General features: G+C 41.7%; 1 protein-coding gene across 1 annotated transcript in view; it reads right to left on the reverse strand.

The window, feature by feature from the left end:
• Nucleotides 1-12,672, reverse strand: part of b4galt5 (UDP-Gal:betaGlcNAc beta 1,4- galactosyltransferase, polypeptide 5) — a 33,602-nt gene extending 20,930 nt beyond the window's left edge. The window contains exon 1 of the mRNA XM_061256907.1: nt 12,074-12,672. Coding sequence (XP_061112891.1) covers nt 12,074-12,179 — 106 coding nt within the window. The 5' untranslated portion in view covers nt 12,180-12,672. The remainder of the gene's footprint in view (nt 1-12,073) is intronic.
• Between the last annotated feature and the right edge of the window lie 311 nt (nt 12,673-12,983).

Below are 12,983 nucleotides of genomic sequence, written 5' to 3' on the forward strand. Positions count from 1 at the left end.
GTGATGCTTTAATGCACCTGTCCCAGGCCGGCTCCCCATAGCATTAGCTATTATGATCGCTTCCTCTACTGTTAGGCTGAAGTCCACTGAGTACAGCCCATATGGGGCTATACGACTCTGGATGTGAGCAAAACACTTGAGTTACCAAATCAATACTGCTCACGCGCACCGCTAATTGTGAGTAGCTTATCTACCTGTGAGTCAAAGCCCCGCGTAACAGTAATGATGGCTTGTGACTGGGCTCCATATGACTGCAGACACAGCATTTTCCCTCCTCCCAAGAGCACTTAATAAGGGGTTTTATCTTTAATCTACACCTTCAGTAGATCTGTGATTAAAGCTGTAAGGAACTACACAGTGTGCATGAGTCAGCAATGTGCTCCCTGTCCTGCCACACCCTCCTCATGCAGAACCCACAACCCCCACACGCACAGACACACACACGCATGCACACGCACAACCCCCACACGCACAGACACACGCACGCATCCACACACATAACCCCCACACGCGCACAGACACACACGCACGCATGCACACACACAACCCCCACACACGCACAGACACACACGCACGCATGCACACACACAACCCCCACACGCACACACGCACGCATGCACGCATGCACACACACAACCCCCACACGCAGACACACACACGCATGCACACACACAACCCCCACACGCACAGACACACGCACGCATCCACACACATAACCCCCACACACGCACAGACACACACGCACGCATGCACACACACAACCCCCACACACGCAGACACACACGCACGCATCCACACACATAACCCCCACACACGCAGACACACACGCACGCATGCACACACAACCCCCACACGCACGCATCCACACACACAACCCCCACACACACAGACACACGCACGCACACAACCCCCACACACACAGACACACGCACGCACACAACCCCCACACACACAGACACACGCACGCACACAACCCCCACACATGCAGACACATGCACGCAAGCACACATGCACTCGCACACGCACACACACACACAAAAACCCCCCACAATCTCCACACGCACACAACCCCCACACACGCACAGACACATGCACGCACGCACGTACACAAATGCACACCACTTCCCACAACTCCCACACGCGCACGCACACACACACACAGACACGCACATAGACACATACACACACACACAGATGACCAATCCCGTGATTCCACAGGAGTTCTAAGGGGGCAGCGGATTACTGGGTGAGTAAAGTGGGGTCATGAGACTCCGAGCTGGGGACGGGACATCTGATTGCCCCCGGCTCCCCAGGACAGGGGTCCCATGCACTCAGGAGTCACATGAGCCATAGTCATGTGTGAATCATGGGGCCCCAAGCCCTATGCCGAGTGCCTCATTAGAGCACCTCCCCACCTCGATCCCCCTCTGCCCTCCTTCATTTCCTACAATCATTGCATAATTCCTAGGAATTTCCATTTTCCCAAAAAAAGCCCTCTTGATCATAACCCCAGGGAGGGGACAGGAAGTCTGGAGTGCTGCCAGAGCTCAGATGGAACGTAATCACATGCTTCACCATGCTGTTGTGCCGTCATGTTTCTCTGCTGCGTGGGTGTGAGCTGATTCATCTTTTATAGCGTGTTCATCCCGCGCACAAACCATAGGCTTCAACAAGGGGTGCGCGGAAAAAACGGAAAAAAGGAATTTACCCTTCTGAACTTAGGATAGGGATTTTGTGGATGCCTTTGAGCCTAATCAGAAACCCTGGGCCATACACAGTCCAAGTATTTTCCATAACGTCCTGCATACCTGAGGTGTAAGCAACAGGGAAAGAGAGCTTGGGGAAAAAGGCCTGTCCCCTCTGGCCGTCCCTCTGGTCCGCTCTTTGTGTGAGGCTGGAGGGGATGGCAGGGAGCCCACCTCCTGCTGAGCCAAATACACGCTCACTGCAGAGGGACGCCCTCCTTCAAGTGAACAAGAGCAAATCCCTTAATAACACCGCAGGAACCAAATTACACCAGGACTGCCTGAGAGCACTGCGCCCTTTCTGTTCTGCCACAATAACAATAACATTATGTGATGTCGCAAGCACTGTCATTAAGCTGATACGGACGACTCAAGACTCGCAAAAGACAAACCCATCCACGGAGCAAGTATGTGTTCTCCCAATAACACACCTCACACATACACAACAAAAGTGAGCAGACTAGGCGCGCGTTACAAAATGTATGGTTTGAATTTCAGAATATATGGTTTAATTGTAGGGATTGTCTAATTAGGGACACCATTAGAGAGCCGAGGTACACACTCAAAGCAGCAGGGACACAGAAAACAAGAAGGATGGGCAGGTCTCGATGTGTCGGCAGGTACACTGAGCTGACGGGAGTAAACATGATTTAAAGTTAATGAGTAGATGAACAAGAAGCCACGAGTGGTTTTAGTGGTTTGAGATTGAGGATCATCGCCGAGTGTAAAGCAATAAACACTCATGGACAGGCAGCCTGAGAAACGGTATCAAAGACCGGGAGCTGAATAAATCTGAAGTGGAATCTGCGCCGCTTCCAGCTTCACGTGACGGTGGAAGAGAGAGGGCTGGACCATCTGCTCCTGGGCCGACGGACCCAAGGCTGTCTCAGGAGAGCATGAACAGGCCTGCCAGGCATTTTCAGCATTCCGCATTACCGAGGTTACCAGTCTCAGAAAAATTCACATTGAGATAGGGCTGGGGGAATATGATGATAGTATTGGATATTGAAAATGAATGACTAGCTATGACAACGGAAATTCCATATCGCAACTGAAGTCGAAATGAATGGTATACCATGGCAGTATTGTGACAGACATCACCCAGCCCCACGCCGAGATGTCCTGTGTTCTTTAAAAGCCCGAGAGGTCGTTTGAGGTGCAGTGTGGGCTTGAGAGGATTTGAGGACAATACAGCGTGCGCCTGCTGCGCCTATGGAAATCATAGGAAACAACACCCCGATTGTGTTGTTAGGTTGCTCTCGTTGTATTGAGTCTGCTTCCTTTGTTCTGTGCATTTCTCAATACATTACACTGAAAGGTAATGCTCCACCATTTTCTGAGAATATATTCCTAGCAAAGCTAACCATATCTGTCAACTGCAAGGTTTATGCATGGAGCGAAAACCCGGAAAATCCCAGACATCGACAGTATGCTGTGTTTTCATTAGCAACAAAAGGAGGGTAGAAAACAGAACCAAGGCAAAAAGTTTATTATCAAGTTTAAACTATTCCACTAAGCCTCAAAAGAAAACCTTTATACCATGCCTGTTTTTGAAATGACGGCCTATATTTATTTAAATAGTTTTTCCCACTTCGAATAATGCCCTGTATTATCAGACCTTATTACTTTTCTGCTTGTTCCTAGTAGACACAGTATAAGCAAGCAGATTCAACACATAATACTCTAAATTGCCCATGATACAAAACAATGCTTATATTTGATATTCAGAGAACCGATAAAAGAGTGTCAGATATATCCAGAGGAGCCATTTGCCCTTAATACTGTGCTGTATTGGCTAGACCCCGACTCTTTAGATTTGTTTATTATGTTGGGGTGTCTGGTGAAGCCATGACTACCAATGCTAGTATTTCAACTTGCCTTTTATCACAGGCTGTTGTCATGGTGCAGTGTGGCTTGTGTCCACACCTTGGCCTAACAATAAAATCCCTTTTATGGCTTCAGAATGAATCACGCATTCTTAAAGTATAATGCAGGCTCCCACCACCCTTGAAGGAAAATAAAATGCTCCCTCATACACGTAAGCCCACGATAGAACAGAGAAGGCAGAAACCGAAAAGGGCACACCAGTAGAGTATATTTACACAGCAGGTAAGGATTATAGGAACCCTACACTGTAGTCCCTACTGTATATGGGCTTCTTCACAGAGCAGAAGAGAGGAAAGTCAGTCTGCATTCTAAACCGCATTCTAGGTCATGGGACATAACAATCTTTGGGAATCAGTAGCACCTGACTTTTATGAGTATATAGATCTAAAACAGTCTTATTGTAACTGATGCATGAATCGATGTGGAATGAATGTAAAATTGGAAAAGGCCTGTCAGACTTTTACAACATTTGGCATGAAGTCATGCTATAGAAGAGTACATTTAAACACTTATTTAAAAATGAAACAGACTCAAATATTTTGTTAATTTAAAGAAATGTCATAAAATAAAATAAATCTACCTATAGCATAATTCTTATGTTGATACCAGAAAATAACTACAAGATACAAGATATATACAATTAATACATATTCAAACATTCTTAATAAACTATCATTTAGGCTAAAAGTATAGGCTACATTCTACTAGGACATAGGCTACATGTCTCAGACATCAACACATGAAAGCACAAAATGTAAAAAAAAAAAAAAGAATTTCTTCAGAACTGGTGAGACACCTACGTGAATCAGTACACCACACTAATTTTACTTGGAACATACTCTTAATCTTCAATACACGCTTCTAGTGAATTTTGAGGCTTGTTTTTCTCGATCAAAGCTACACAGGTTAAAAAAAAGAAAAAACAGAATAGCTAACCTACTTCAGTCTGCCCACTGCAGACCCACAACATAGTTGTGTACAGCATTGAAGAATGCTGTACTGAACTAGAAAAAAAATGCACTTGCTGTTTTGAGGACGGTGGTAACTAACTTTGGAATGAAAAAAACTAGTGGAGAGCAGATAATTAATTTAATCAAGTAGAGAAGCACTACACAGGGAGCAGGAATGTCTGCGATATTCAGACACATGATGCACCTAAGCATTGCATTTTTGGAATTAGCCAAAGTGGAAGGGGTTAATAAATGACACAAACAGCCAGCCAAAAAAAAATAGATATCTGTCTTTAACAAGTTGGCTACAAGCAAGCTTCATGCAATTAGGAAGCGGGCAGTGAAAGGCATTACTTTGGCTGCCAAGCTGACCACCTGACTAAGTACAAACACATTCTGCTTTCATTTAGCTAGTACTGAGTCAGTCAGAAAATCTCATTATGTTGTGTAAATCAACCAATCAACACAGGCGCCGGATGGCTGACCATGGGGAATTGATGTCTGATGACAAATACGTAGGCACAGCCAAAATAATTAACAAAATTAACAAGAATGAAAATCTCATCAGCCCAACCTGCTCTCGTGTACTCGTGTTATCTGTACTGACCTGTTCTGTTCAGATGCCATGTTGTAATGCATGCAACTAGAGCAGTATCACATGCCTAAACTGGACTGCTGGATGATCCACACAGTGCACATTATGCGATATGTGATGCATATATGACACTACATGCTCGCTAGCAGTAGCTCCATTTGAATTCTGTGATCTCCAGCTTCATGGCATGGAAAACCTATTCCCCAAATTCCACTGCCAATTTAGGGATCGGTATTTAATGAAAAAAAGATAGGATAATGTATTAGTAAATAGGCCATTTTCTCATTAACTCACACTCACACTCACTGAATTATGGATGCTTTTTCAAAATTTCAGGTTGTGAAAAAGACTTGCTTTAGAGATTATTTATTCGATTATTTGTTTCTTATATTATGACTGTGTTGCTATCCCCCAGGACACTGAAACCAGTAGTCCGGTACACATGAGTAAATTTAGAATATCTGCGGACAGTGTGAAGGTGACACAATCAGTAGTTTCACTTCCTTCTCGTAAACTCGTGAAAGTTCCAGGGAGGTGACGGAGCAGGTTTGACAGCAAGCCTTTGGCATGGCAGAGGGTGGAGTGCGATGCCCAGTCATCCGTCTGTCTGTCTGTTTTTTTTTCTCCAAACGGATGAAAGTCATCATCCCTGTTTACCCACTGCTCTCTGCTCATCCTTAAATTACACTGGCTGTACGCTGTAATCTCCCATAAGCCTGTTAACCTTAGCCCTGACTACAGCCAAGCACACATGGGTAGAGAGAGACACACCAATGGACAAAATAGACACACACGCACGCACGTAAATACACATGTGGACACATAGAGGCTCATCTTCTACCCTATTTCCCGTATGTACATTTCCATTGTTCTGGCAACAGGAAATGGATTTTAAATTAAGTGCATTCTTCCAAGTTGCAATTAAAAATGTATTCCAAGCTTCTTCTTTTTTTTTTTGCATTGTATTATTGCACTTCAGATTTATAGTTTCTTTTCCCTGTCAAAGCTTAAGGCAAAGCCGTATGACTTAACGTCCTTGGCCTGGATGAAGGTCAACGCTCCACAGGGCTGGGGGTTACTCCCGTCCACTGAGCAAATGCTCAGACATTACAACACCAGCCATTTAAAGGTCCCCTGAGCCACTGATATGCTGAACATCAAACACTTCATTTCTGCAATCATTTTTTTCTTCAGGTTTTATTTCGCTCCTACACACCGAGTTGTTTTTTAGAGGTTAGCATTAAATTAATCAAAACTGGTATACAGTTTATATACCAGTGTATATTCTATATGTAATGTAGAATATGAGCCATTAAATCGAGGGATGTCATTAAATATGAAACGGCTAAACACTTAAGTATATATCCACACATTTAAGAACAATAAGTGAACACTATACAATTTACCTCTCCACCTATGGCTAAAATGTGTTGGAAAGTTTTGTTTTGGTTGAATGTGTTATCATATCAATATGTAATATGTTTTCAGTCACCTGGCAAAGTCAACCACACACCAGATTTAAGACTCATTGGGCCAGTCTGTAAAATAACTGTGATGAACCCCAGCACTGTAGAAAGCCATTAGTATGTTCAACTGCATTCTAATGCTTAAACACAGGTTGTTCAAGATTGTTTAGTTGCATGTTCCATTTTCATATTTGAAACAATACATCCACACAAAATAATACTTTCCCTTCACCTTGCATGAGTGAATAGCCAATACAGGGTTCGCTGTGGTGTGTTACTGCACAGCTATCAGCAAAAGAGAGATTCAGATAAAGATGATCACATATTTTCAGAGTGTTCTTTATTTCTCCTTCATATCACCAGGCTATTATTAAATATGCAAGGGAGCGGAGACCATGAGTCTGATTCAAGCCTTTCAGGTAGATCATAGTAGAAGTCCTTGAAGAACTGATGGTTAACTAAACTGAATTCTTTAAATTATATTAGGTACCACGTTACAGCATTCTTTTCAAAATTGAAAGATCATTCTTCATGTAAGGAAATGTAGCTACTTGTTTCCTTACTGAGTGCTGGCTCAAACCACTGTGCATGGTGTTGCAGCTTCTCACATCAAAATGTCAAACAGGGTCTCACTGCAACCACACAGTAGTACTACACATGCTTTAGGCCAGTTAATTAGCATAGAGATGAACCAGGAAGACCTTAAAAGGCTCAAGAATTAGCCTAGAGCCAGAAGTCAAACGGGAGAATCAATAAGGAGTTCACATCCTCCCAATACAATAAGTGGGGGTGTCAGTCTGAGTGCCATTCAAGCATGCTTTTTGGTTTACTTTACACAAATTTCCATAGAAACCCGGAGGAAATGCCAAGCACAGTAGTTCAGAAAGGCGTGGGGAGCAGGGGAATGGCTGGGAAAGACACAGGAAGAGGGTGGGGCAGGGCAAGCCAGTTTTCAGAAAATAATCATTCATTATTATATGATATACATTGGACGCATAATGTATAAATCAGTTTAACGATTTTTTTAAAAGTTTAGTCGTAGCCCATATCACTGGATTACCAGAAACCATGCGAAAGGTTAGGGAAAAGAAGGGCAAATGAAAATGCATGGGGTTAAAGTTCCTCAAGCACCCAAGGAGTGTGAAAATGATCTCATGAAGCTTCCATATACGACTATCTCCCAGCACTGGAGCTGCTGCTGCCATAAGCACTAAATTCAACAAGGTCCGAAACAAATGTACAAATGTCTAACAAAGGCCAATGACAACTTAGAAGAAGACATGCTATATTGTGCCTCTTTTTAAGCAGATTTTTGAGTCACTTGGTCTTTAGTTGAGCCAGTGGCTACGCTAATCACATTAGACAGCACTCTCCACCACACAAAAAACACAAATAAGAAAAGACCTTCCTGTCCTAAACTACCAGACTCCCTACCACAGACACAACCTAGCAGTGTACAGTATAGGTCATTGTAGATCAGAAATACTTGCCATCCAAGACACAAAAGGCTTCTTGCAAAAGCTAGTGATGAGAGAAATTGTTTTCACATGGTAACAGACTGGGTTTGAGGGGCCCCACTGCTACTCTATTGTACATCTAACTGTGGAAGGTATCTGCAGATGAAAGGGCCAACTAGGAGGGCCATATCTTTATCTATATATTTATGTGTTCTCTGTGTTCTAAGGCAAAAAATGTAAACATTTAAACTATATTGTAGTAGCCACGTCAACATACGTACAAAAAGCCTATACTTTCATCTGCACTGAAGACAACTCATTTCATTTAAAGACTAGTTTGAAGGTTACTGTGCTAAATATCCTATGTGTAAAGATGACTTAAAAAGGAATGCAAGACTAAGGGAGCTGTCAACAAATTATCTCTTGGTACAACATTCTGGAAGGGATCAATTAATCATTACAACCTAACGGAATAAACCTACAAGGTCTTCTGTTGTCCTGGCAGGTGATGAGGATGTATAAGCAAGCTTTCTGTGAAGCACATCAGTCTTGCTCCATATAGCTACTCAAACTTAGTAAGAACATGTGTTCATTTAGATGAAGAAACTGACATGAATTTAAAGTTATTTTGGAACACAGTTACCAATAAACATGTGATGTGACGAGACTGTACTATTCTGCATCATTCTAATATCCATTATTCTCCATTTGCTTTTCCATAATTTTCACCTATGGTCATATACACAGAACAATCAGTCCTCATAATTATAATAAACGTATTTGAGTCAATGGCTGCACAATAAGAGTATGTTACAGTAAATGTGTTCAGGGACAACAATAAGATAGCTACGCACCATCGCCCGCTCACTGCGCATCCTTTCTCTTACTGTAAGCAGAGCTCCCTCAACCATGGAAAGCACCTGGTCTCTCCCAGGCTTTTCCTATAAATAGGTGCTCACTTTCTGCAGTCTGATGGGATCCACTCCTGTTTTAATTAAATACAATTCTGTGCCCAAGCCCAGCTGTGGCCCAAGTCTATACTCTCTGTAGCTTCCCCAGGAGGGGGATGGGACATGTGTGTGCTGAACCCTGGGTATTCTTTTGGCCCTACGCTAGGGTCCAAAGGCAACTATCAAGAAACTGTTATGATACTCCTCATTTACCTATGTGAACCCTTGGGGACCAACATAATCTGTTAATGGACAACTGCACACTATTTACCTAATTCTGCAAGTTGTAACAGAAAAAAATGAGATTAATAAAATGAGGCATATATCATCTGGACTGACAAGTAAATTCATTGCAGACTGTAATTTAGTCTTACAACATACAGAACAATGGGCGCAGGGCCATACAGCGTAACCCATAAGCCTTACATTCCAATGCTGTACACTACATCCTGCCTCCACTCAGCTGTTCGCCATTTCTCAGACACACAATGGGCCTAATCAAATCACATCGGCATGTGCAATAGACAATTAACTAAAAGAGATTCCTCAACAGCACAAGGCAGCCTATGGCGTAGTGGTTAAGATACATGATTGGGACCCACAAGGTCGGTGGTTCGATCCCCGGTGTAGCCACAATAAGATCCGCACAGACGTTGGGCCCTTGAGCAAGGCCCTTAACTCCAGGGGGGGATTGTCTCCTGCTTAGTCTAATCAACTGTACGTCGTTCTGGAAAAGAGCATCTGCCAAATGCCATTAATGTAATGCAAATGAGATGCATATGTAAATTAAATCCAAAAACATTTGACTGATGCCAGTAAGGGCCTTTTTTTGTTTGTGCTTTATGTATTACGTTGTTAATTGAGCTTGTTATTGATGCTTCAATGTTATTGTGAGATACTTTAACACTGGGTGATGTAATTCAGATTCACATCATTGTTATAAAACTGTTAAATATGTAATAGGCAAATATCCCAATAAGGTTTACTTGAATGAGTCCACAATGTTCTGCATATATTTTCCAAAGCGGTGTCAGCCTAGGTTCTGAGCCACTCTGAGGTCCTCAAACTGTGCCACACAGTCATTGTATTGAAAATATATGCTTCATGAGAAGCACTATAGGCTTACACAGGTGATGCATGACCAGATTTGCTCTGGTCCACTGAGATGGGGACAATATTTCAAGCTGATGCAATCCCTACCAGTCTCTACACTAAACCCAGTGCTGTAACAGTAGAAGCAACATTGCTGAAATGACAAATGTTCTTTTAACTCACACAGTAGTAGTTATACAGTAGGCTACTATTTTTACTGGTGCTTGTTTTAAATAATCTACTGCATGGAGGACAATACACACTATAAAAGTCAAATACTTCAAATCTCAGGCTTAGCCAGGATTAGCCACTCTAACAGTCCAGCAGCCAGCTCAAATGTAGAACTTAACCAGCCAATACTTCACTATGTCCCTAAGTATTGAAAAGGTAATTCCCCCATGAACTAAAATGATTATTTCTCCCTATCGGCCAATAAGAGAGTTATTTCTGAAAGAAATAATGTCATTCCAAGGCCACTGCATAACAAAGTAACCACTAAGACCATAAGAATGTGTTCTATCATATTATTTGAAAAAACCATAAACATAAAAAGCTTATAATAAATTGCACCAACATAAATTATTTGGTACGGTCACAGAACAAGACTTGTTCTATAACTGCATCAAAGAACAATGCAACCACACCAGGAATGTGTTGTTATTTAAAATATAGGAACAGATATGCACATCAAAACCATTCCCTCCTTCAGTTTAGCCCTCTGTTTGCTTAAAAAAATACAATAAAATAAAATAAAATAAAATAAAATAAATAAATTCTGCGGAATTACAACAAATCGCTTGTCCATAGACAACAGCTTCTTAACAAACATTGGAGATCGTATGCAATGTAATTAATTGAATTAACTGAATTAATTGAATTGTTTACTTTGTTGGTCTTTAAAATTATTATCTAAGTGTATATTTTCTATTGGCAGCTTATATTGTACTGGCCAACTGACAGAGACGTCGATTTCTCAGTACTTGATGTAAATTGCATACAAACAAGATGGGTATAAGTATATGTAGAATAATACAAATTCTGACCTTTGACTATAATGAATGCAACACTTGGCAACCGCTACGCGTAACACTGAAGCCAACGGGCTTTTTGAATTCAATTTTGTAGGCTACCACACTGGCGATTAAACGCATTTCATGAAGCAGATCCAATAACTCATCATCACATATATGGGTATGAAATATAGCCTAAGCAGCGTTATAATATAAAAAGGTATCGGCTATTCAAATGTTTCAGCATCTTAACAATTGATCATACCCCATTGAAACCACGAACCAAGTGCATACCTGGCCACCAAGCAAACTTTTGATTCAACCTTAGCAATACAAGTAGCTAATAGCTTATATTTTCTATAGTCCACAATGCCTGCTTCAAATCGATTTCCAAAAACTTACATTTATTATCGACGACATCATAGGCTAAGAATCCACAAATCAAAATCAAGGTCATATCATTGCCTCATCACTGATGTTAATAATAATAATCATCATCATCATCATCATCATCACCATCATCATGAAAAAGGTGAAAAGAAAAAACATGTAAAGCAGTGCCGTATCTACCAGTTTACTTATTCCCAAATTGTCCTAATTTACCTAGGCTAGCTAGACTAGCTAAATTAATTTAACATACCTAGCTAGCTAGGTAGACTGCTGTGAAATGTAGGCTGTAGGCTACATCTAACGTTAGCTGGGTAGCTACACATCGGTGGAGCGAATTACTATCACAGAGCAAGCTATAACGTTAAAGTAATGAAGCCATATTCTTGTTAGCTAGCTAGCTATAGTTTTTCTATACTAGCTAGAAGCAGGATTATTCAAACTCATGGCCAACACAGTATGATCATTTGATTTGGCAAATTAAGCTGCTTTCCTAACCGTTAATGAAAGGGACTAAAGGGAAAAAAGACTTACCGATGCCCGGTGCTGAATAGATGAAGTATAATGCAGAGGTGGAAAGAGAAAATAGAAATAACAGCCCAAGGAATGACCTTCTCGGTAATCTGAAATATATCCGCATTATATTTCTATCTTGCGAAGTAAAATACACGGAAAGGTTTTAAAGGAACCGTAACTGAAACCCGTGTTGAATCAAACGAAAAATCTTTCCCCGACCTCTTGCTCTGTCTATGCTATAACGTTATCGTTATAAGCTTGCTGCAGTAGAGGGTGAGGCTAACTCATGTTAGGCAATTGCCAAGGAAGTATGGACAGCGATAGCGAGCAAGAACAAGGTAGGATAAAAGCTAGCCAGAAGTAGCCAAAATATTCGCTTTCGCTTGCTCCTTGGGTAGACATTAAAAAATTGCACTGCCTGGGCGACCGTACGACTGCCAGTAGTGGCGTTTAGTGTGAACAGTTCACTGCTCTGAGGTTCGTTAATACTGTTAGTGTTTCAGTGAAATCTCATCATCACGGTGTTAAGGATGGTTTCCTCAGTCGCTCCTCTTGTGTTGATGAATGGGGAATTACGAGCGTCCGCACTCTGCAGATACGGCGAGCTGGCTACCTTCGTTAGAGGTTAGAGGGAGTGTCGGGAAATGTACATCGAAGTGGGAGGGGCTGTAAAGAAACAATATCATTTGCCTGGAAGAATACATCAGTTACTTTAAGTTTAAGTTTTTCATCGAGGTAACGCATCACTGAAACAAGCAAAATATCCCCTGGAGTGAATGCTAAACGTGAATGCCAATAAATACATACATATATTTTGTTGATATAGGTCTATGTGCATATATGTTCTGCGTTTACTTTTTATTTTTTTATTGGCATGCCTTTATAATGTAGGTTTGTACATAGTGTAACCCTGAATTCCATTCTGCCC

The sequence above is a fragment of the Conger conger genome, chromosome 10 (genome assembly GCF_963514075.1).
Source record: "Conger conger chromosome 10, fConCon1.1, whole genome shotgun sequence".
Taxonomy (NCBI): Eukaryota; Metazoa; Chordata; class Actinopteri; order Anguilliformes; family Congridae; genus Conger; species Conger conger.